We start from the raw sequence: 26646 nt of genomic DNA, 5'->3' as shown, positions 1-26646 counted from the left end.
ATTCAGACTGACACACTTTTGTCTCAGATAATTTTGTAGGCAAGTAACAGCAACTATTACTGATGTTACAATGTCCTTGTGTCAAAAAATGTAGATTTTCTGGCTTCTCCTCCTTGTATTTAGTTGTGGGTAACTTGTTACTACCTCCTTCATTGGGTATTTGCCATAGACTGTATAAAAAGATGGACAACATGACAATGCCTCAAAAGTGAAGCCAAAACATTTGGAGCTCTTCCTGGTGACTGCCTGCAGTTTAGGTCATAAAGCCCACCTCCTCATTGGACACACATCAAACTATAAAACAAAATACAATATCCACATTGTTCCAAACATGCTTTCTGTTATGACAGCTGCTTCTTCTGTGCTGACTTATTTTTTTTTTTTAGAGAAGTGTGATTTAATTAGTTATTTGATGCCAAAAACAGGGGATGTGACATCATGATTGGCAGCTCTATTGCTCCTGCAGTATTCTCATGCCAATACAAACAGAAGAATCTGTTGTGGTGTATACTAAGCTGGCCTGAGGGATCTTTGATGTTTTACCATTAAGTTAAATGTGTTCTTGGAATAGAAGCAGAGGTGTTATGTCAATGCTGTTGCTCCAGGAGCCAAGTCACCACAGCGCTATGTCTTAGCCATAGACTGTATAAATAATGGACGTAGTATCCGTGATGTCACCCATCTGTTCCTGAGCGCTGTTCTGAAGCAAATCGTCAGCGGGAGCCATATTGGAAATGTTGAACTCAACCAAAATTAGTGTGAGGTAAAGAGGCGGGGTTTGAGCCTCCTAGTCAAAAGCTATGTGTTCCCGCCTGTCAATCAAGTCAGTCATGTCCTTAAATGGGCATAGCTTGATGTCTTAATATCTTTACTGTTGCCTTACAAAAAAATTAGCCGGCCCTTACAGTGTGTGCTGATAGAGAAATTAGCTACGTAGACAAAAGCCGTTTTTTGAGCCAGGCTGTAAACATGTTTAGTAATGCTGCAAAGATCGTCTTCTTTGAATGGGTGTGTATGCGGTTTCCGGTGTTTCTGCAGCTGGCCTCAAGTGGATGCTCGTTGAATTGCAGTTTATAACACTTCCGCATGGGCTTCATATTTTGGGACCGGAGGTTGCTACTTGGTCTTAGCTCCAAAAATGTCACCAGCAGAACATGTCAGCGATCTTTGCGGCAGTATTTTGGCTTCTTTTTTTAATTATAGGAGGACATAGTGAAGCATGATCCATATTTATACACAGTCAATGGTCACTGCGACTAGTCTACACCTCCAATGTACCCTACTACAAAGGCCAATGAGACACCTTCTGTTTCTTTTCACCTTACAGTAAGGAGGAGCAGGAGAAGCTAGTTTGGCCCTCACCTGTTTCTCACCTGAGGTGAATTGTTAGGGGCTGTAGGCAAAGTCAGTGAAATTGATAACCAGGTATTGAACCCAGGTCTCTGCAGTATTGAAGTGTGTTTTGTGACTGTTCTCCTGCAACATGCTCTTGACAGTCATCTATGAACACGTCAAAAAATGTTTTGAACTGTTTGGCTGTATGATGTTTTCTGTTGATTACACTGCAAGAAGAGAAAATAAATAACTGGAATAGTTCCTGGCTAGCACACCATTCATTACAAAAAATGTCTTACAATGTCTAGGTCTTTTTAAAAATCAATAATGTTGCTAAATATTATTATTGCTCAGTGCCGAGCCATACGTTGCCATGGCTTACAGTACTTTAACAGCTAAAGGGAGTTGCTGGGTAATAAAATGGCTTATTGCCTTAAGAGGCCCTTGTGTATAACTTATTCGATTTTTTAGGAATAGCAGGTGAAACTAATGTGTAATCTATCCAAAGACAATTCAAGGATATTTATCATGAGTCTGTACTTGTCCGGTCAGACAAAAGTAAAATGTTAAGAAAATTACCATATGCCTCTTCTTCCATCTACTCTCATAGAAATCGGTTGTAGTGCAATTTTAACTACCTCATTGTTTCGTGCTGTTTGCATATCTAAAGGCTTTTGTGCAACAAGTTTGAATACATTCATCAACATTTTTTACAACCCTTCATTTCAGAACAATTCAAATATTGAAAATCTAAAGCTTTTCCTTCTACTTTGGACTTCATGTAGTTCAATTGATCCAATATCAGTTATTCACTAAGCTGGGAGAATAATAACAATATTGGGTTAAAATTTAGATAATTTTCTCGTTGAGCAGTGTCAATACTCATTAAATGTGATCATTATCTCTGATTCTCAGTTTTTCTTCCAAGACTGAGGGTAAATTCAGACTTTGGAGTTTAATTGGAGGGCCAATGTCAGGGCACTTTTTTGCTCTTGAATGCGTTTGAGCTTCAGCCAGGATCATTTTGCATCACTTGGGTAATTTTCAAACAAGTCCAAGCCAAAACACACCAGCCTCTCAGCTGAGCGGATGGCCCTGAGGATAAGGGACAAGGACTGGTTCATGGTGCTGTGGCAGAGTACTTCCTTATCTGCAGAGTTGTGTTTGACTGCTCTGTTGGTGACATTGCAATGCAAGACAGCTTCCTGGGAGAACCTGAGGATGGAAAACTGTGGTGTCTTTCCAGGGAGGCTGTATAACAAGTTCCTGTAGGGAGAGAGAAAGAGAGAAGAGAGGATTAACAAACTGTTTAGATGATGTAAAGCCTATATTTAATTAAAAATGGTGGATAGAAAACAAAGCAAAATGTTGAAACTAAATGTTTTAAATGTTTTATGAAAAATATAAACTAATTTTTGTGGTAGGGGATTTCATCACCAACGGTACACAATATCATGAAAAGATTCAGAAGTTTCTGCCCTAAATGGACAATACCCATCTCCAACACTGAATGGCCGTTATCTTCAGGCCCTCAGGTGGAACTGATTTATAAACAGTCATGACTCTGTAGTGGAAATCACTGCATGGCCTCAAAATCACATCTCAAAACATTGTGTGTGAATACAACTTGTTAAAACTGTACCATGCAAAGAGGAAAGCGTGTATAAACATGATCCAGAAACATCTGCAGCTTCTCGGATTAGAAAAGTCGAAAACCTATCCTGTGGTCTGACAAAACTGACTAGACTCGGCTACTACTCTGCTGACTGGACTTGGACTTAAACGCTGAGAATTCCAGGTTTGGCGACTCAACTACAACATTGGTCCAAGGAATACGAACAATAACAGGGTTAAATTTACAATTTTGTTCCCAATCCTGACTCAAGTGGGTTTTGGGTTCTGGGTTCTGTGTGAGCTGACCCACCATTTACTTCTCCAAAGGAAAATCACAACTGAAACTAGGACACATGGAATCTTGTTTTCCACAATTGGACCTTTTACTTTTGTTGTCCTATACAGATCACACGTGTGAATTGCTGTGCTTTAAACACCTCTGTATCCATGGCTCTTTGTCTTCCTGTCACTCCAGAACAGATATAGCAAAGCACATATATATGAACACAGTTGAGCCTTTGGGGGTGTACAGAGTAGTCACTTGTAGGTCAGAATGGCAGTGACTTCAGAGTGTAGCCCTCCTCGGGGCTGGAGTACATTGATTTTTCTTAAAGTGGCTGAACAGACAGTCTTAGGGAGTAAATGGAGTGATTCTTCATCTGTTAAGACACAGGTCGGGAGCTGTAGGGTGTGAAGAAACACTGACCTTCAGCATACGATTTAGACTCAGAGCACTGTTTAGACTCTGTATCCACTCTGCCACACAACTCTAGTTTATGACACCAGAGAGACTACTCTTGTGACATAAGGGGTATACTATATTGATATGTTAATTATGTGACAATATGCTAAAAGTTAGTATCTGAATGAAAGCAGCTTCTTATTTACCATCAAGCTCATGGTTGCTTTTACTGTCTGTATCCAAATGTGGTTTGACTTCACCAAAAAAATAGAAATGCATACAAAAAATTCAGCAGATGATTTCAAATCTGTTTCAACCACATCCCCATATGGCAGTATTCAACACAACTGCATCTACCCTTTCCTATTGCTTAAAACGGTTTTAAAAGCATTAGTAAAAAGTTGTAAGCAACAGTTGTGTGATTATTTATCATTAAATTGACTCTGCCAAGACAAGTTGGGAAAGCGCAAGTGAAATTGAACCGTTTAACAGCTGCTCTGAACCAACCTGAGGGATTTTTGCTGTTTTATTGGGAAGCTAAACGTGTGTTTTGGTGAGCAGGGGTGTGACGCCAGTGCAGCAAAAGCAATAACTCCATCTGCTCAATATGTCAGTGCCCATTGAGGTTGTTTTTTGGCCTCACATCTCCACAATGGGAGGAGGTGGAGGCGAGATGATTGTATTAATAAACTGTTAAACTGTCCAAAAACTGTGGTGATACTTGACTTTACTATTGATGTATTTTTTTGTTGTTATTATAGGGCTACATCTGCATGATGTAGTCATAAACAAAGATAAGGCAGTTATGATATTGCATCATGGTAACTATTAATTATCTGTCCTAAATTGGCTGATGACTTTTGATTTTATTTAAATAAACAGAACAACAGGACACCTATATGACAGGTATTACCTTTAGCTCTGAATGACTGTGCCAAAAATTAAAATGTTAATAAGAGGGGCACCTAGTGGTTTAAGCATGCACAAATATACAGTGGCTACAGTCCTCATCGCAGCAGTCTTATGTTTGGATCCAAGCCTCTGCGATTTGCTGTATGCCTTCCCCAACTCTCTGCTCCCCACATTTCCCGTCTCTCTTCAGCTGTCCTATCAATTAAAGCCAAAAATGCCTGAAAATACCACTTTCAGAAGAAAATGTAAGTAAAGAAACCAACAGTGAGGCTCAGCTACAGAGCTTTGAAATGCTTTACACTTTTTCTTTTGGAAAAAAACTCAACCCTGACATAAACACGTGTCCTTGTCCTGTTTGTCCTTGTTTGCTGACAGTTATGTTTTAAGTAGATCTTCAATCAATCAATCAATCAATCAAGCTTTATTTATATAGCACCTTTCATACAAATAAAATGCAACCCAAAGTGCTTTACAGCGATTGAAAACAAGAAAGAAGCAGAAATGAAACAATGCTAAGACATTTTAGTGGAAGATAATAATAATGATAATAATAAAACTAATAAAAATACAAATTAAAAATAAGAACAACATAAAAATAAAATAAAATAGAGACCAATGCACACCAAAATAAAATATGTGTAATTAAAATAAGTTAAAGCATCAAAATTAAGAAATAAAAATAGTTAAAATAAATAGATTTAAAAGGTAAGGATAAGAGTTGAAAAATAAAACTAAGGCTGAAAAATATCAATAAAACTGAGTAGATAAATAAAATTAAATAAATGAATGAATAAATACATAAAAATAGAATAAGATAACAGTTAAAATTACTAAAATAATAAAGCAACATTTAAATCAATATTATAGTAAAAGGTAGGTAATAAAATTGTTAAACCCTACATAAAAGCCAGACTGAATAAATACGTTTTTAGTTTACGTTTAAAAGTCTCAATATCTCCAACAGCTCCTCTCAGATCCTCCGGCAGGCTGTTCCATAGTTTGGGAGCGTAGTGGCTGAAAGCAGCGTCACCAAATGTTTTAGTTCTGCTCTTAGGAACAGCTAAAAGAGAGGAGCCGGAGGATCTGAGAGACCTACCTGGTTTATATACTAAAAGCATCTCTGAGATGTAGTCTGGTGCAAGGCCATGCAGTGCCTTAAAAACTAGTAAAATAATTTTAAAATCAATACGAAAAGCAACAGGCAGCCAATGTAAAGATTTTAAAATAGGCGTAATGTGTGCTCTCCCTCTGGTCCTCGTTAAAACTCTAGCTGCTGCATTTTGTATAAACTGCAGTTTGTTAATTGTGTTCTTTGGAAGACCAGAAAGGAGAGCATTGCAGTAGTCCAGCGTGCTGGTTATAAAAGCGTGCATTAGTCTCTCTGTGTTGCTCAGAGAGAGAAACGGCCTCACTCTAGAAATGTTCTTTAAATGATAAAAGGCTGTTTTGGTGATAAAACGAACATGTGGTTTAAAATTAAAATCAGAATCAAATAAAACACCTAGGTTTCTGGCTTCTTGGCTTGGATTAAGTCCATGAACATTTAGTGTGGAGGCCAGTTTCTCTCTCTGAGCCTTTGAGCCGATGACAAGTACGTCCGTTTTTTCCTGGTTGAGCTGTAAAAAGTTATGTGACATCCAGGTTTTAATATCTAAAATGCAGTTAAAAAGTGAGTCAATCGGCCCAGTGTCATCAGGAGACACGGCCACATAGAGCTGAGTGTCATCAGCGTAGCTGTGGAAATCTATGCCATGTCTCCTGATGACACTGCCCAGGGGAAGCATGTACAAGTTAAAAAGTAACGGTCCTAAAATTGATCCTTGCGGTACCCCACAGGTAACCTCATGATGTTCAGAGTTTTGATTGTTGATTGTTACATAAAAATTTCTGTTAGAGAGGTAGGATGCGAACCATTTAAAAACACTACCGGACAGGCCAACATACTCACTTAATCTGTTTAAAAGAATTTGGTGGTCAACAGTATCGAAAGCAAAAAGGTATTTAACTGGATAAAAACAAGTTTCTCTAAAATCTTACTTAAAAATGGGAGATTTGAAATTGGTCTAAAATTACTAGGTGATAAAATGTCTAAGTTCCCTTTCTTTAAAAGAGGTTTCACTAAAGCAGTTTTAAAATCATTTGGGAAGACACCCAGCTGTAGAGAATAATTTACTATGGTGAGTATGTCTTCCGATACAGAATTAAAAACAGTTTTAAAAAGGGAGGTAGGGATGGGATCAAGGGAACATGTGGAGGGTTTCAGTTCTGTTACCACCCTCCTCAGTGTGTCAGCATCAACCAGGTCAAAACAGCCGTACTTATCATCGCAGGGTACATTTGGTACAGGTAAAAGTGCAGTGTGCATGTTTTGTTGGCAGATACCAGACCTAATTTTAAGTATTTTCTCCCTGAAGTAGCCAGCAAACTCTTCGCATTTGTGTACATCTTAATGTACATGTGCAACAATGTTCTGGAGCATACAGGTAGAGAAACACACTCAATAACCAAACCAAAAAAAAAGACTTTTGTTTGTTTGTTTTTTATATTTGTTGGATTGTAACTTTTTTAAGACTTGGATAATATCCCTCAAGTGGTTACGTACATAAACTAAAAACTGGAGAGGGGTTTAGCTGTGTTTTGCAAGCCATGCACTGCACAGTCTTTCATTTATTTTTCCTTACATATCAAAAGCTGCCTTGATATAAAAATATGTATTCAGTCAGTGTGATGAAAGCAGCACAAAATTACACAAATAAACTAAGAGCAATGTGATGCATAGAAAAAAATGCCTCAGAAGCGTTATAGTTTTGCCTGTCTGTGTTCTATAACCAACAGGCTTTCATCCACCATCTGTCTGCGAATATCCAGTTATGAGAGAGGTCTTTTTGAAGCACCTCTGTGTTAATAAACACATCTGCTATCGATTGGTGTGGCCCACGGGAAGCCTGACATCCACTCTTAATGGAGGCCGTCTCCGGCTCTGCAACACAACAAATTGGGTTTAAACTGTGTCTGCTGGTCCCAGGTGTTACTCAGGCGGGAGCAGCAGCATTTGTTCAGCACTGACAGCTGCATGTTGTGACTGTGTGCTCTGCTGTCTATAGTTTAAGGTTTAGATCAAAAGAAGGAACATTTTTGCTCATCCTTCTGTAAAAAGTGAGAAGTAGGAAACAGAAGGAGCCAAAATCTGTAACTTTAACTTATGTGTAAATTGGACTAAAAGACATTTCATAATGTCAGGAATAAAACTTAATGTTAATAAAATAAAAAGTTAAAGTCCAACATCTAGAGTCCCAAAACAGGAAGCACAACGATGAGCATTCTCATGCATATCACAGAAGAAGGGAGTAAAATGTTCTGCTTTGATGTGTGGTGGCTACTAAACTCTACATGACAAAAAGTTATAAAGTGTATGTTGTGTTCCAATTTCTCAATCAATCAATCTATTTGTGAAGCGCCAAATCACAATGATCCAGTCCCAACTTACAGACAGGACTCAGTCTGATCTCATCTTAATCCACCATGAGCAGAGCAGGTTATAGCATTTAGCAAGTTGCAGTGGCAAGGACAAACTTCCTTTAACAGGCAGAAACCTCCAGCAGGACCAGACTTATGTTAGACACACATCTGCTGAGACCATGTTGGTTTGTCATCTTCTTTTGGTTAATTTCTGTCAGGCCGTGCACCATAAACCGTGATGCTGCCCCAATAGACAAGGAAGATGTCATCAGCCCTTTCAATCACACTTTTCAGTAAATCCAAGTAAATTACAGACTTTGTTTATCCTGTGTGAATGCACCACACCAACCACTGACGTCAAGGTGTAATCCACCAATTACCAGAAGTCCCCAGGTGATACTAATCCTGTGCAAGTAGTGCTTATATGTTGTTCATTGGGAGAATAGAATCATGGTGACCCTAACAGCCACCTAACACTGTGCGTACAATATAAAATGTTTTAATAACTTACATTTATTAACCATCGATGAGAGATCAGACATGATTTAATGAGGTACATCAACCACTGGACCTCATTTCTTTTGTGGAGAGCAGGTCTGCTTACACAGTGTAAATGAGGCTGCTAAGTACAAGGCTCAAGAAACATGGATCAAACTTTCAAACTAATCAGTGCTGATTAAATATGAATGAAGATTATGTTACTGCTTTTTATGGGGTAAATGAAAGGTCAATAAGATTTTGAGCTTGTAAAATGGAGTGTGAATCTCTAAAAATGTTTTGTAGCTGTAGAAATATTTGGTGCATGCATAAAAAGGATGTGTTCTAGTCTCCTGATTGGATAGTTTGACTTTTCCTGATTGGATAGACTGCAGGTTTGCATGGAAAAGTTCTGATTGGCTGGTCAGCACAGCTGTATAAAAAACGTCAATCTTCATATCCTAGTGTTTGTAAGCTGGTGTGTTTGGGGTCGCACACACACAGAGGAGTTTGTTTGTCTCATTATGACTCATTGTTAGAAATATTCCTGCAAACTTTTGAACTACAGATACTCAAAATATGTCTTCAACTACAGAACCTTTTATACATACAAATCCTGCCTCTGTGTGTAAAAACCACAAAAAATGGTTCCACATTTTACACTGTCAAACATAATTTTTCAAACTCAAAATCTCACAGCCCCTTTATTTATGCCATACTTATATTTTTAGGAATTACTCATATGAATAAGCTGCCAAAGTGTTACCTAAAACTCATCATATGTTGCCACCACCAGCCTGAATATTGAACAGTAACATCCAGAAACTTCCTTGCCAGCTACATCTCAAAGTGATGCATTATAGACAACATTCCTATGAATTAAGTAAGAAGCCTTTGTAGATGACATCAATATTCAACAGCTTAGGGTGAAGATTTGCTTCCTCTCTTGAACTAGAACTGTCCGTCTGTAAAAACAACTGTAATGAGTTTTGGCAGCCATCTTGAAGCCCAACAACCAAACTCATCTTGCATACAAGTTAAAGATGGTTCTATTATTTTAACATATGCACATTATTTTAATGTCCACACGGCAATATCTGTTTTTTAATATCACATGCTGGCCTCTTGGAGCTACTTATTCAAGGGACAGAGCACAAACATTTTCCAGGAACTCAATAATTTCTGAAGCACTACTCTGTTGATGTTAAAGAGAGAAGATCTACTTGAACCAAGTTAGAACAAACTCATGCTGCTTGATACCTTGCAGAAGTTGAATGTGTTAACTCACCAGAACAATGGATGAGTCCCCCACACCAAGCCGCTAAACTAGATAATGAAGGGACTCACTGTCACTGACAGCTCTTGCAAAGATGTCAAGAGTACTAACAAAGTCTATAAGGCTGTGTCAAAGGATTCATCAGTGAACACAACTGCTGTCCAGTCTTGGCAGGTCCACATTAAAGATCTGATCCACTTGCAGAATTAGTGAGTCATGACTTTTACTGCACAGTTACTTAATTTGCTGTCTGTTGATGTGCACTAGTCATAGCAGAACATCAGCATCATCAGCAGCAGCAGCAGGCAGAGAGAGTGTAGTGCTGCAGCTATGTTCATTGTAAGAGATCTACAGGACCGCAGAGTGGTTAACACTGTTACCAACAGTGAATCAAGGACAGGGTCAAAGACCCTTGTTACTGTGTGGATTTGGAGTGGAGTGTCAGCCTCAGCCTGTTTCATATCAGTGGATGTAGTCTCACTGATATCATCTGTTGGTTTCCGAAGAGGGTGGTACAAAGCCCAAACATGGCCATCACCATATTGGTAATGCTAACTCCAACTAACTTCCAACTAATCCAGAAACATGCATAGAATGAAATTAAATGAACCCACAGGATCAAGCTTATGAGAAGCATTACTGCTTTGCAAGCAAGTACAATGCACTCACCTGTCAGTCAAACCAGCAGTGCCCCAGATCCATGTGAATTATGCATGAATCTTGATCTTTAAAAAACAGAGATTGCTGTTTGGCGTGAGCTTGAGCTAACATGGTTTTCTATGAACTATGGTTTCTGGGCGTTCCCCGTTTGAGGATATTGGATTTAGAAAGAAGGACTTTTTCAAACTGTTTACATTGTTGCGTTTTATTGGAAATTCTACTTAATCAAATGTGACTGCTTTTTCTTTTTTATGTTTTTACCATTAATTGTGGTCAGAAAGTGTTCAGCTCTATGTGTTCAACAACATAAAACATTTTTTGACCAGTTTTGACGCTATTTTTACTGACTGACTGATGTATCCCACAGAGTCAAGCAACGATGCGATTGTGATGAATTTGTGCAGTTTGAGTGTAAACATTGGTTCCCAAACTGTTTCTGCAGGGCCCCCCTTTGGTAGCTGAAACAGGTATCAAGCTCCCCTCCTCTCACATACTGTATATATCAAAACATAAACATTCATGAAAACTAACTTCCACATCAGACACGGCCTTTGCAAATAAATTATTCAGTTAGAATTTATTTGGGACACTGCAAAAAGTAAATAAAAAGAAGGAACCTGTGTGACATCTTTTACAAACAGACCGACTGAATGAGACAAACTGCAGCATTCTACTTCAAAATTCAGAGAAGTTTCCCATTGATAGTGGAGGCCAAGCCAAGATGGAGGTATGACTTGTCATGAATTATTGTCTTTGTTGGAGTAATTGTGAGGTTTGGTGTAAATTAATCAACAGCCTTATGTGTATCTGGTCATGCTTTGCTGTCAGTGCAGAGCTATGTTTTTCATAAGCATTGCCACGCCCCCGTCATAACTCAAGGACCCCCTTGAGGTCATGCCCCCAAGTTTGGGAATCACTGAGTTAAATATATATACAACGCTTGGTTGATTTGTTGTCTTTTTTTCTTAATAAACCATTTCACTGAATAAAATAACATTGCGATTAATAGTGTATTTCAGTTAGGAACATTTTTCACATAAATTGAAACATTGGTTGCATGAAGAATCACAGTTATGCTTATCACTCTTCTTTTAAAATGCTCTCTGTGCTAGCCAAGCAGCACACTCAGCCAACACAGGGTGCGGGTCTGAGAGTCCAAGGAACATGCACATTTTAATTACTGCCATACAGTAATAAAATAACCTGTTAGAGTTGTAATACATCCTTGCCAATAAAACATCCCATTGATCAAGATAATAAACGGTCCAATGTGTGCTGTAATATTCTGCAGAGAATATTGATTCAGGGCTGAAGTTGTTCACCTTTATAACTCTGGCATTTAAAATAGAAGCAGAGTTCGATTCTCACAGGGTAAACTGCAGGACCATTCACTGACCCTGCTGGTGACCAAGACTTCTTATTATCATACATAACATTTCAGAGTCAGCAGCAACTGAATCACTGCACTGAAATATTTACAGCATTCCACATACTGTATGTATTATTTCACTGTATGATAATAAACTACTACTACTACTATAACTATGATAAGAAACTACTGACCCTAAACCGTGATTATAAATTATCTGAATATCTGTACAGTGTCAGAGATACAAAACAAAGACGTATCCTGACCGAATACAGGCTGAGTGATCACCAGCTGGCTATAGAGACAGGGAGACACAGACAGACATGGCTGCCCAGAGAGGAGCGTCTATGTGCTCACTGCTCTACAGGGGACATAGAGACAGAGATGCACTTCCTCCTCCAATGCAGCAAGTTCTCTTTACTAAGAGATGCCCACTACAGGGAAATTACTAAAATGGTACCAAACTTCCCAACATTAACCCCAGAAGAGAAACTGTCAGTTCTCCTGGGGGAAGGGTCAGCAGCTCCTCTGGCTTCTAAATATGTGTCTGCCTGTCACAGCCTGAGGGACGCACCATCCCATGGTGTTTGATTTTAGGTGGAGGTTTTTTTGTGAGCGTGCCGCATCGGGTGAGGACATTGAGATATGCTGTATAGGTGACACCATCGTTCATTAATGCATATAAAATATATAATATATGTTATATATGGTTGATATGTATGTGATGAATATAATATGTAATGAATATGGTGTGTGATTAATGTATATATGGTGAGTGTAGTGTGTTATGAATATATATAATGTATTGTATGAATTTGTGTGCTTTGGCAATAACATCTCTTTGTTCATGCCAATAAAGAAAATTTGAATTGAATTGAAAATTAATAAACTATGAGCAGCTTCCTCAGTAAAGTGTTTCAATGATCCATGGCTAAAGATTAAAGTGCAGTTTTTTGGGGAGATAACACTGTTGTTTGTACATATTGGATTCTAATATACAACAGAATTATCTAGCACAGACAGATATACAATGACATTTCAATATTGATCCATGCAGTTTAGAACAATAAGCTGCATTTTGGCTTTTTGTTACATACACTACTTCGCTTTGCATTGGGGTCTTGTCTCGCCCCATTGGAATTCTAATTTACATAACTACCCTCTCACTATGCGTTATCCCTCTTTTACATGTCTTTATCATTCAACTTTCTGAAGCTCCTGTGAGGAACTGTCAGTTAGTGTTGATTTTTGGTGCCCCCTGTGGACAAAGAGGTCTTTGCTGATTTTGTCCTGTACATGTGTAGTTAGTTTTTCTTGACATGAAATTTAATTCTGCTCTCAAATATAGACTCTGTGTTGTGGAAAAGGTTAATCACTAAGTCAGGCACCTACCCCCTGCAAGTAGTTATCAACATTAAAATGAACGATATAGAGATAGTCAGTCAGATGACAATGTCCCTAATTAAACAACAGTAAACACCAGCACCTAAAACATGGAGAAGGGATTAGCTTAAACAAACACTAACCTCTTAAGTTTCTGTCTCTTGGGGATCTATCACAACAAATACAGATGTGATTTTTCAACCGGAATTTAACCTGAATCCTCTGCCTGGCACTGCAAAATGAGGAAGTGGTTGGGGTAGTAAGGGAGAACGTAAGCAGCAGAGTGACAGTGAACAAACAGAGCAGACAAGACAATTGACCATCTTGCAGTAAATCCACATTTATTATCCTATTCAGGGCTACACTCACAATATTAAGGTTTGGGATAGCATCCCAAAAGTTTCGCCCCAATGTGACTGCTGAAATAGCCTGTGCCTGGAGCCGGCCCTGAATACAACCATCAAGGTAAACATTTGAGAGACTATGCTCTTAAGATAATTGTCTCAGTCTTGTGAGGGAATGCTAACTTCCTTTATAAATGAGTGCTATTAAGTCCTAATGCTTTCCAAGCATGATGGAGCAGCTAATTTTAGCAGGGATGCTAATGGCTGTCTAGGACAATTAACATGTCCATTACTGCCATAAACTGTGAATAACACTGAGGCCATTTATCCTGCTAGAATCCAGTTGAAAAGTAGACAGCTAAAGAGCTGCTAGGAACTACAGGATGTATAGCAGAGACCCTGTGTGGATACTAAAATCACACCCAACAAAGATGTTACTATTATGAAATAAGATTTATAGCCCATAGGGAAAAATCCCCACTATCACTCAAGGTCAGCTGCTCTCCAACTAAATGTGAATTGATGTGATTTATTGTGTTTATTCTTAAGCTGGACACTTTGACTAAAATAACTTCCCCAACTAATCTGGAGCTCTCAATTTCTTGTACATGCACTGTGCAGAGCCAATGAATTACTGCTGCCCTGCCCTGAAAAAGCTGCTACTGGGAAGAAATATCAAACACTGTTGTGTGTAAATTATTCTCCTTTTCTCTCTTTTTTTGTCAGAGTGAATAAATATGTGTTCAGGGTGAAGCTGTAAGTTTTATGTTACATTATCGTTGCGGTGCTCCATACATATAATAAGCTGAAAAAGCAGTGAAAGCACTGAAGTGGATGCAGGCTAGAAGGCTGACTGGGTTTAAATCATGGTTGGCATTAGGACCGCACATGATTTAGAGACCATAGCAAGATTACAGTATCAGGGAAAGGGAGAGGGCTCAGAAAACGCAGAGTTTTCCTTTTTTTGGTCAAAACCTGTATATCATTTAAGTTATCATTGTTATAATCACCATCACTACTGTATGTGTTTTTTCCCCTTTCCTTTTCTTCTTTAGTCATAGGCAGAGTGAGGATGTTGCCACTTTGGATTGGAGTCCTTAAAGGGGATACTTAGGTTAAGAGTATTGCCTTTTTTGTCAAGGTAAGAGCAACTCAATATTACAATCTGCAATATATTTTTTTCATCGATACATTCCGAATCAGGTAGGTGGTTCCTTCAGCGTAAGGTTTGGTCATATGTTGGATGGCTTTCCAGTGACATTATGTGGTCTTTGCTGTTTTTATTATCTTCTATACATGTTCAGGGGTGTGGCTGGAAATCAGGGTTACAATGTTACAATGTTACAATGTCATTTAGCAGATGCTTTTATCCAAAGCAACGTACGCACGAGAACAAGAACAACACAAGCAAGATCTAGACAAGAGGAAACAAGATCAGTACGAGTAACAAAGTGCTTCAAGTCCATTTGGGTGCAGGTAATGCAAAACAGTGTAAAGGCAATGCACAAAGTAAATAAGGATTTGTTTTTATTTTTTTATTTTTTTATTTTTTTTTGGTAAAATAAGGAACATCTACAATGAAGCAACCAAACCATTTAAGACTTTCTGTTATCATCATCAACAATTAACATCACCACAATAATGACCAAAGTACCAAGTGCTGGGTCACTCAAGAGCTGAACACAGATTCCCAGAGTAGAGAAGGACAGTGTGAGTCAATTGTAGCTGGACGACATGGTCTGCCACTGGGGACAACAGTGGAGAACAGTCTAGCTAAGTGCATAGCGCTTCTTGGTTTAGGGTAAGTTTGAAGTTTGTGAAATGAGAAAGAAAAAGTTAAAAATGTTGACAAAAATTGGTAAACCTGTCTTAGCCATTAGGCACACTTGGTGATGATAGTAATGGAGATGGCCCCAAACCCCCCACTGCCAAATCAGTATATAAAGTGAGCAACTTTGCAACATCAGGTCCAAACCAATACAGTGAAGACTGATTTAATGCTGTTGTTAAAATAATATTAGAAAAGTGAGCCTATGGTAATTTGGCTGATGGTACAAACCTGAATGCAAACTAAAAAAGTTTAAAAATGAATGTGTAAATACTTCAATCAGAATTATTTAAGGCAGTGTGGGGTATGAAATTGTTTCATACAGTGTTTTTGTCTTTTTCACTTATTGTTGTGATTATGTGTAAAAAGTTCTGTGAGAATTGAAGCCAATGCGGAAGTGTTAAAAACTGCAGTTCATTGAGTGTCCACTTGAGGCTGGCTCCGGAAGTAGCGGAAACCACATACACACAAATCAAAAAAGGCGATCTTTACAGCAGGAATAAACATGTTTACAGCCAGCTCAAGTCTCGATCAGCACACACTGCACAGCGGTTCATTTTTTCATAAAGCGGCAGTTTCGAAGATATTAAGATTATGAGTTTTCCATTATGAGAGGCACAGCTGACTTGATTGACAGGCAGGAACACTGTAGCTGTTGGCTAGGAGGCTCAAAGTACGCCTCTTTACCTCACACTAGCTCAACAGAAGTTAGGTTGACTTCAGTATTTCTAATATGGCTCCCACAGAGGATTGGCTTCAAAACAGCACCTCAAAATCAGATGGGTGACGTCACAAATCCTGCGTCACTTATTTATACAGTCTATGTGTGGAACATGGTTATTGGCATGTGCTCCACTACTACTTTTAAGACAGCAATACAGCATTTGAATCCAAGCATCAAAGTGTATATCTTTTTTTCTATCGTATCACATTACATCATATTTTATGGCATTTTATTGTATCGTATCGTATCCTATGCTACTTATTAATTTATCTTGTGGAATAAGAGAACAGACTCAACGCCAACTGAGTGTCTTGTAACTCAAAATGAGATTGGAAAAGATGAATTTCGGGTTTGGCTTTAAAATTGCTGCTCCTTTCTGAATACTGATGCATTTTAGATTTTTCAAAGGCAGAGCAGAAACAGCTTGTGTGAGTCATGAATATGTAGGCTACAGGGCTATTGTGTTCAAACAGGTGTGACCTGCAATGAACCCTCTTTCTACCACATTCACTCAGCAGCCTTCAGCTGCAATTAGAGACTGTGTGCACAATACTAACTTAACTAACAGCTAAATATTCTAACAACTTGATAAACACCTTCATAATTACCTACAGCATTTGATGATAGTATCATAGAAACAAAAACCTCCTGTCATCAAGGTCTAAATGTACAAATATTACCTTCAAATACATCAATACTTTCACTGAGTGAACAACGGATTACCATTCACCAATAACTGTCTCAAAACAAAACAACTTTGAATAAGTTCATGCAGGAATCCAAAGTCAGACGCCCCAGCTGTTATCAGACAGCCATTGTTTTCAATCACACACAACCAATTACAGCGCATTCTCAAAACAAGGCAGTCCATTGCTACAACACTACTGCACACTCTGCCACTGCTGGTTAAGCTTTACCTCCACTAACCCAGCCTCCTCCTCCTCCATCTCTCTAGTCTAAGAGCTTGGTTGCAGCCTTGCTGGGGATTTTGCAATTTGCTTCCTGGAAAGCGTTTTGCTTGGAAAACCCGAGGAGGACTTTAAAAAAGTATAGCCTTGTGAAACAACAATTTTCAGCTTGTTTAAGAGGGAAGATAATTTACATTTCTAAGATATAATAATAATAATTAAAAAAAGGGTACAAAACTCACAAAATGTATTCATGGATGTAAAGTACACTGTAACTTGTGTTTGGCTGTCAGTTAAATGCACTGGAACAAAGGATATGATATTCTACTTTTGAATATAGAGGAATAAAGTATTTAATGGTGTCAAATCACTCAAAAACACTCTGGATATCTCTTCATAGCACATCTATGTTGTATCTCCAAAAAAACAAATAATACTATATAGTGTGCAAGACCCTAATTTGAGGACTAGATCTAAAAAAAAAAAACCATTTCCATCAAAACGTATGCATTCAGGTCTGCACATAAGGTCTATAAGCTGTTAAGTTATACTAAGTGCATCAGATTAGCTCTACTCTGGTTTGTTTTGAATGCTTCAAATTGAAAATTGTGTAAAACCTGCATCCAGAGTGTGGAAGAACATAAAAACAGATCCTTGAGATATACTTTTTTGCAGTGGCAGCATTCAATTGGCAAGTTTTGATCATCCTCAACAGAAACACTTTGTTTTGGTTTTCAGATTACTTATACTGTTTCAGTTGGATTCAATGAAGTTTCTTGATTCTAAACTGATTTTAAAGAATGGCAGTTCACCAGAATAACTGGAGTTAATTTAAGTACAAAATGAACCTCTATAACCGGCACAAAGAAATGCAAAAAGCACAACTTAACTCCAGGGGGTAATAAAAAAAATCCTTTCTTGAGTATCCCGTATTAGCTTTTGATAAAGGGCACCACACAGCAACATTACCGACACAAAAGTTAGTGTCAGTAATCTGAGTGAGAAGAAAGCTCCATTCGATCTGAAGAGTCCCTCTCTACTTTCAAAAGACAGCTAAAGACCCAGCTCTTTAGGAAGCACTATGCACTTAGCCAGACTGTTCTCCACTGTTGTCCCCAGTGGCAGATCATGTCGTCCAGCTACAATTGACTCGCACTGTGTTCAGCTCTTGAGTGACCCAGCACTTGGTACTTTGGTCATTATTGTGGTGATGTTAATTGTTGATGATGATAATGGAAGGTCTTAAATTGGTTGGTTGCTTCATTGTAGATGTTCCTTATTTTGAAAAAAAAAAAAAAAAAAAAAATCCTTACTTACTTTTGTGCATTGCCTTTACACTGCTTGGCAGTACCTGCACCCAAATTGACTTGAAGCACTTTGTTACTCTTACTAATCTTGTTTCCTCTTGTCTAGATCTTTGCTTGTGTTGTTCTTGTTCTCGTATGCACGTTGCTTTGGATAAAAGCGTCTGCTAAATGACACTGTAACATTGTAACATTGTAAAGCGAATTTTGAGGTTGACGGACTAATGGTGCAGCATCAGCATCAGCATCAATATGGCTAAGAGGGAACTGAGCCTGAAGGCAAAGCTTTCGATTTACCTTTCAATCTACATTCCACTCTCACCTTTGGTCATGGGCTTGAGGTAATGACTAAAAGAATGAGATTGCAGATGCATGTGGCTGAAATGAGTTTCCTCTGAAGGGTGTCTGGACTTGGCCTTAGAGATAGGGTCCAGAGCTTGGACATCCAGGGGCAGCTTGGAGTAGACCTGTTATCCATTTACATTGACAGGAGCCAGTTGAGGTGGTTTGGGCATCTAACAAGGCATCTTTCCATGGCACACCTAAACAGGAGGGAGACCTTGGAGTACACCCAGAGCGTGCTGGAGAGATTATATATCCAATCTGGCATGGGAATGCTTCAGAATCCTCCAGGATGCGCTGGGAGGCGTTGGTGGAGAGACGGATGTTTGGGAAAACTTGCTTACCTGCTACCGCCGTGACCCGGCTCAACCAAGCAGAAGAAAATGGATGGATGGAGTAATGTACAAAGATATGTTGTACCAAGAAATGCAGGGCAAAATAAAGGCACTGAATAATGTGTGTTCCAAAATGTTTTAAAAGGTTTTCAAATGTTTTGTATGTAATACAAAAGATTTGACTAATTGTTCGTATGGCAAATCTGCACAGTACCTTTACTAAATGCCCCTTGATACTGAACAATTTCAAAGAGAGCTAGTTTAGGTTGACAAATAATAATTTTTGATGCAAATTGGAAAGTTATGCCATAAAGTAGAAGTCTATAAGTATAGAAACAAGAAATGCGGACCTCTAAAAAACAGTTCTAACAAACACATGTCTGGAGGAGGTTTGAAGATGCCAGGAGATAAATTCAACTGTTGAGGTCTTGACTTTTATGTAACATACATCCACTACATTCAACAACTACATCACTGCAACTCCAAGCCAGTTTCTTTTATCCTACCTGTACACTCCAGGCGGTGTCTGTGGGATGATGAAGCTCTTCTCCAGGTCACGGAGAACATCATTCAGCATCCGCACGTGGGAGGGGTCGCGTTCTTTCGGGTCGTTTGCAGGTCTCATGGTTTCAGACTGAAAGAACGCTGCATGGTCTCTCAGCGAGGAGGCGGATGACAGCAGAGGCTGAGACACCACGCTCTTGTCTAGACATATATACAGGGAGGAAAACGAACAGAAAGAACGACACAAAGAAACAGATCTATACTTTAAGGTATGCAAATGTCTGCTCCATAGAAAGTAGCTGACCTTTATGTAGAGATATACATATATAAGCATTCAAATAAGAGAACTGAAATACCTACAATATGACAACTACTTTTTATGCTCAAAATTTGGAATCACAGAATCCTGGAAAAATCTAACTTGGTGTCTGGATGACAGAACTGGCTGGTATAAGCAACTTAAAACCTGCAACATAATCAGCTCCTGCTTTGTTTAAGCTTTGATTGCTTTTACAATGCCTCTACATGATGGTTATGACTCCTGCAAGCCGTAAACATGAAGGAAAACTGTGACACAATGAACCGCAATTGCCTTTCTGATTCCAAAGGACACACAGCAAGCTCAAAAGCAAACTAACAAAGAGCCTGGTTATTTTGTTTCTGAAGCCATGACCGGAATTTTCCCTTTGGCTGCATCCGCACCACTCATTTGTAAATGGTTCTGTAAAACAAAACTTGTCTCTGATGAATCACTGTACATTAGATTTAGTCAAATAATAGTCTGCATCGTGTGCATGAAGCAAGTAGGAGTATTATAAGAAGCAGTAGCATAGACAACAAGGACTAACAGACCAAAAATAAATCAAAGAGCAAATGTGAAGGTCTTCATCATCCTTTCCATTAGCATCTGTTTCTGCCTCTACACACTGAAGTGCAGTCAGCCACATTCTCAAAAGTGTCCATTTTAGGGGCTGAAAAGGTCACCTAACTCCATCTTCTCATGCCCCCTTGGGCTGGCTGTCAAAGATTCTCCTAATGACCAGGCAAAGGAAAAATGAGGAGAGTCTTTATAGTAACATCACTCTGAAAGATGCTACAACAAGGACAAGGGTTATGAAGTGCAAATCACCTAAGTGTTACCAGTGGTAACAGGCAGTTCATTTGTTTGACCAAGACCTTCTATTCATGTCAGAGACAACCTAAAAATAGGCTTCATCTTTGATAATTATTCTGATGATTAATGTTTGTTTGTTTCCTTGAACAAGACTAAATGTTAGCTGTGGACTGTCGGACATTTGCAATTGATGATATTTCCCTCCACTGTGCAAATACCAGCAATGCAGTAATGACACTGGTGGAAGTGATTTTGGGCACATTGCAGATTTTGCCACTTATCTGCAAGAAAGTGCACTGGCATAAAATCTCACTGTCTCTGTATTTATTGTCATTTGTGGTTTTTTTTTACCTGATGCATGTCAGTGACAAAGCCACAACCAGCAACCAGGGTTGACACCAGCTTAATGTTTGACATTTGTTGTGATTTGCTGCTGTTAACTTAGTGCTTGCAGAGTTTGTTCTAATAGTTCTGGCTGCTGTCTTTTTGTAGAGGTAATGTTAGCCCAGTTAGCACGGTAACTGAAAAGTATCCGACAGTTGACTTTACCTGTCATCAGGGTGTAAAATTAACACCTGCCAAGCGCCAATGGCGGGTAAATAATTAGTTTGGCGTGTAAAACAAAAACACAGACCAGCAGTAGCCAATGGAAATTTTGTATTACATGCAAGGTTATGTTTAAATACTTTCGCCCATTTCTGCCGACTGTCAGGCTATTTTGACCCTCCTAGCACGCTGTACTTGTGTTGTGGTTTGGTACTTCGGGAACGGCGTGACGTCAGCTACTGGAGTTTTATTCATTCCTTTTGCTTGAAGAAGCATGGCGGGAAGAGCGTTTCAAGGAAGATGTGGCGACACATGACCCTGTCTTCATCTGTGATTTCATCCTGCACCCTAACTTGAGCAAACATGCATTTGTCAAAGGGTCGATGAGCTCCCCCTTAAATCTTTGCATATTGGCATTTGATCTTACACACTTGAGATGTTATCGTAGAGCTTGTTGAATGAGATTTGAAAGCAACTAATAGCATTTATTATATTCACACATGTAACAGCATTTGATAGGAATACACCCCACCAAGGCTTATATGGTAGGTATTTTAGCTCTGGTCATGGTTTATCAATCAATCAATCTTTATTTGTATAGCGCCAAATCACTACAAACGTTATCTCAAGACTCTTTTACAAACATAGCAGGTCTAGACCACTCTATGTTAAATTATTAACAAAGACCCAATACAAGACAGGATGAGATCAAGTCCCCTCTTACTCACAGGACTCAATCTTATCTCATCTCAATCCACCATGAGCATTTCACCTCACAGTATTTAGATAGTTATAGGTGCAAGGAAAAATGTCCTTTTAACAGGCAGAAACCTCGAACAGAACCAGACTCATGTTAGGCAGCCATCTGCTTCGACGAGCTGGGGTTGGAAAGAGGGATAGAGCAGAATAAGAGCGAGAGATAGCAATGATACCCCTCTTACTGCATGATAAAAGGCAGAGAAGGCATCATCTGTATCATGAAGTCCATCATGAAACCTTCAAACCTGAAAGACTTCACGTGCCACACATGGCCTTCTTGTATGCAAGAAAAGGCAGGCATGATATGTGTCTCATGCTGCTGGTCACATGTTTGGCATTTCGCTATCAGAAATCTTATGAAACACATGTCCCGGTTCTTAAGCCTTCCTCCATCCCTGACCTTAGCATTATGTGAGTCACCCCTTTGAAATATCCTTTGAGGTAACACACATGAACACGCAGCCACCACACTAACTACACACTCAAATATAACAAACAAGAACTATACACACAAGTTGAACACACCTGCTCCTCCATTTTTACCTCTGGCTCCTGATCAATTTACTCCACTGGTCTCTACGCACACAAACACACACATCAGTTATTCGCACAATGCCATCCTCATTAGCCTGTCAACACAAAGCTGGCTTGCTTTACAGTACATTTGGCACTGCAAATCAATTACACATTTACTGTTAATTGGCCTGTTATTCTTGGCTCTGTTAAATGATATCTGGCTGGATCCAATGGGCCTGTGCTGGAAGGCCTTTAAACTGTCAGTTCCTGTCTCTACGAGGACAAAGGTTCATGTTCAGGTGTTCGGCTCTAAATTGCTTACATGCAGTTAGACAGGAATGGATGCTTCTATGGCACATGAGCACAAGGTTGCCATTGATTGCAATTTTTCAGGTTAAGAAATTCTTCAAGGTGCAACAGTTGGCTGAGTGTTTTAAGCACACACCCCCATGTACAGAGGTTATAGTCGTTGTTGTAGTGTTTGCTGGTTCAATTCATGGCCAGGACCCTTTAATGCTGTCTTCCCTTTCTCTATTCACAGTATTTCCAGTTGCCCTTCAGGTGTCCTACATATTTGTACACTATGTGGAAAAATGTCCTCGGCTTCATTGAAGTTACACAGAAAAAAAACTATACAACCCTCAGAGGCAAGAAACCAAGAGTGTGCTTGGGTTCTTCCCATCATCACAGTCACGGCAAAAGATAATTCATAAACAAAGAGAACAATATTACAAAGTGTTATTGCACTTTAAAAAGTCAACATATAAAATGTACATAATTACCTCATAAACAGCCTGAAATAAAAAGTAACAGAGCATGGGGTCATTGGCATCTCACAATTTAGTTCACAGAAGAAGACAATCTCCTGTAAACCCAGGACACGATTACAGTTTGTTGTTTTAAGAGCTTGATAAATTAAAAAGTTATGTTTTGGTTAAACATTTGGAGTTTGAAAATGTATTCATTTTATTGCTCTTGGGACAAATTAGTATTTGTAGACATTTTAAGTGGCTCACGGCAGTCTTAAGCACTGACCTGATGGGAGCAGTTCAAACTGGGAGTGCAAAGGATGGGATGGGTTACCTGTGATGTTAAGGGCTTTCTTTTTAGTGTTCAGTACATACGTACACCAAGTGATATCTGTGGTTTCCCTGTGATCTTACTGGTTGTGTTATGGTAGAAAATGAATGCACGTGGGAGCAGAACATGAGAGGGAACATTGGAACTCATTGAGTTAAAAAGGTCATTATGAAGATCAACATGTAATTCATGGTGTCAGAAAGTTAAAAGCATGGACTTGTCTCAGTGACAGATGGCAGTGGGGTAATTTGGTATAGAAACCTCTACTGTATTTTTAAACCAGGCTGTAGACGTATGTATTCCTGCAGTAAAAATTGACATTTTAATAAGGGCTCTAACAGGGTTTGCTTGGCATGGTGTATACTAAGGTGTACTCATTGGCTGAGTGTCAAACCCTCGAGAACAATGGTCAAAAAGAGTGAGTCACCCACACCAAGCCCCTGCTGAACCCAAAATTGGAGGGACTCATATTACTAAAGGCTCCTGCAAAGATGTCAAGAGCATTAAGAAAGTTTATAAGGTGGTGTCAAACGACCTGTAAAAGCAATTCTGCAGGGATCCATACTGTTTTTACAGTGCAATACAACCATTTTCCAGTCTTTGCAGGTTCACATCAAATATCTGCTCTGCTTGAAGAAAAAAATTCTGTCCTGACTTTTGCTGAATTTACTTGATTTGCTTTTCTTTAAAGTCTTTGGGCCCGATCCACTAAAGGTTTGCGTGTATAAAAACACGTGCAAACTTGATAACGCGCGCAAAGCAGATGTACCAACCGGATGCACCGAGGATTGAGTCTTTCAAATGTGCAAAATAGCACTCGCTATCCATTTAGCATTTTTGCCTTCATGAATATGCAGAATACATGTAGATAATCAGAACGCGCAAAATACTGGGAGGGGGAGATGCAAATGTGATCATTTAGCACACGCAATGTGATTTATCAAACCCTGAAGCAGATAGCGAGCGGTCTTTTTGCGTCTATATTTAGCACGTTTGAAAGGCAGGTGCAAACTGGCACAGCGTTACGCACACATGGCTGCGGTCACTGTAAAGCTCATCATAACATCGCTTTACAACATGCCCGCAACAGCGGGGCTTACAAGCATCACTACATTTTTTACACACGGTTATGTCATTTTGAAGTCAATCAAATGGTCATGAAGTCTAACAAACCAAGAGAACAACACAAATAAACAAATAAAACAACACAAATTCAAAGCAGTTCAGCACCACGGATAGCGACCGCATCATTCTGACACCCACTTGAACTGTTTCAACTAATGAGAGCACAGTAGGTCACTCTATCAACAGCTATAAAGTTTAGTAAAATTGGCACAGCGACCCACATGTTCACATACAAACAAGAAATCAATATGACCTACTCGGCCTGTTCAACGCTGTATGGACGAGCCTAAGCTCCGCGGACTTGTCCACGATGCACTGTATGTCCATTTTCTTTGCTCTGTCATTCTCAATAGATAACATGACATGTCCTCAAACATGTTCACAGTTCCATTTAAGCTGGTGAATCTTTGGGACAGTTGCTGGATGATGATATCAGGCATTAAAAACGTTCACTCAAAAGTTGCTCTCTGCGTCAGTGAGGCGGCTGTCTTCATCAAAGTGACGCCTAACTTCTCTGGCCCTGGTTGTTTAAAAACTGCAATTGACTTAAGTAGCTAGAGCAAGAGTGACAGACTTAACCTCATCAAATTGCTCTCTAAACTCCATCAAAACACTGATTGCGTTTTGGAGTAGAGTAGGTGCGTTTATTTAATCGGCAGATCTTGTTTTTTCTCACAGCATTCACCTTTTCACAGATGGCCTCCTAAATCGCGTTTCTTCTGGCAACGCTGGGATGTCTCTGCTGGAGTTCACCGATGTGTTTATTTCCCTCCTTCACAAAGATCTCCAACTCCATGGCTTCAAACTTCATTTATCGCTTAAGGCCACTCTTATCCTCAAACTCTCAACAGCCGATAGCACACCTAAAATAGGGCAGTCCGCACCACTTTTACACTCGTTATCATTTGTGCACACAGTCATAGTAGATCACCTGCAACGAGCCCAGAAACAGCACGTGCAAAATTATTCTTAGCACACGCAAATTAGCGTTCGTTATTTGGGATCTTAGTAGATCAGGCCCCAAGTCTTCTAGTCCATAAAAGCAGAACATCTGCAGTTATAGGCAAAGAACGTTTGCAGTGCTGTAGTTCTGTCCACTGCCAGAGATCTATCACAGAGTGGTTAACACTGTCACCAACACTGAATCAAGGACAGGGTCAGTGTGTCAGCCACAGCCTGTTTCACATCAGTGGATGTAGCCTCAGTGACACCCCCCCCCATTGGTCTCTAAAGAGGTGTTTCAAAGCCCAAACATGGCTATCCCTACATTGGAAATGCTGACTCCAACTAGCTTCAAGCTAATCTAAAAACTGGCAATCAGAGGGATTTGAGACAGGCCCATAGGATTTAGCTAATGAGAAGCCTAACCACCCGTCAAACAGGTATAATGCACCCTCCTGTCAGTCAAATCAACTGTGCCCCTTATTTATGGATAATTATGCACAACTCTTGTCCTTAATATAATCATAATGGATGAGTTAAAATGGATGGAGTCACCTCCCATAGAGTTGTCATGAATAGTAAAATAAGATAAAAAGACTGACACCATTTGTTTAGTTGAAGGCTGTAAACCTGTTTCATTCTGCTGTATATTGGGCATTTTCACATGGTCTCCAGCAGGGTTTCCTTGGCTTTTAGAGCCAGGCTTAGGTGGACACTTGGAACTGTAGTCTTTATGCATTGGCTCCTACTTTTGCAGCACATCAGGCCATCCTTTGCAGGAAATGTATGACATAAATAAAGCAAAATCAAAAGTTGAGAGACATAAATTAGTATAAATATGCATCAAACTAGTTAAAACACTTGAAATGAAGTGCATAAGCCCATTAGACTAAATAATCTAAATCTGGTATGGTTTTAAATATATGGTTTTAGGTGCCATTTAAAGTATTTTGAAAGGGATACATCTTTCTATGTAAATGTCGTGTGATCCAAATCTTATAAGTATAGTTTACAAAGGCTGACTCCATATTCAAAAAGCAGGATTTATCCAAAACAAGTTGTATTGAGTTTCACAACTATCCAATATGAATGTTGATGAAAGTGTAAT

General features: G+C 39.2%; 1 protein-coding gene across 1 annotated transcript in view; it reads right to left on the bottom strand.

Moving 5' to 3' along the window:
- Window positions 1-1714: 1714 nt before the first annotated feature.
- The window catches only part of LOC117826628 (inactive N-acetylated-alpha-linked acidic dipeptidase-like protein 2), a 367684-nt gene continuing 342752 nt past the window's right edge, over window positions 1715-26646 (bottom strand). Inside the window, exons 14-15 of the mRNA XM_034702819.1 lie at window positions 19459-19657; window positions 1715-2601 (exon numbers count right to left, since the gene is read on the bottom strand). Coding sequence (XP_034558710.1) covers window positions 2355-2601; window positions 19459-19657 — 446 coding nt within the window. The 3' untranslated portion in view covers window positions 1715-2354. The remainder of the gene's footprint in view (window positions 2602-19458; window positions 19658-26646) is intronic.

This window comes from Notolabrus celidotus, chromosome 2, assembly GCF_009762535.1.
Source record: "Notolabrus celidotus isolate fNotCel1 chromosome 2, fNotCel1.pri, whole genome shotgun sequence".
Lineage (NCBI taxonomy): Eukaryota > Metazoa > Chordata > Actinopteri > Labriformes > Labridae > Notolabrus > Notolabrus celidotus.
The sequence above is the reverse complement of the archived record's forward strand: the minus strand, read 5'-3'. Positions and strand labels throughout refer to the sequence as shown.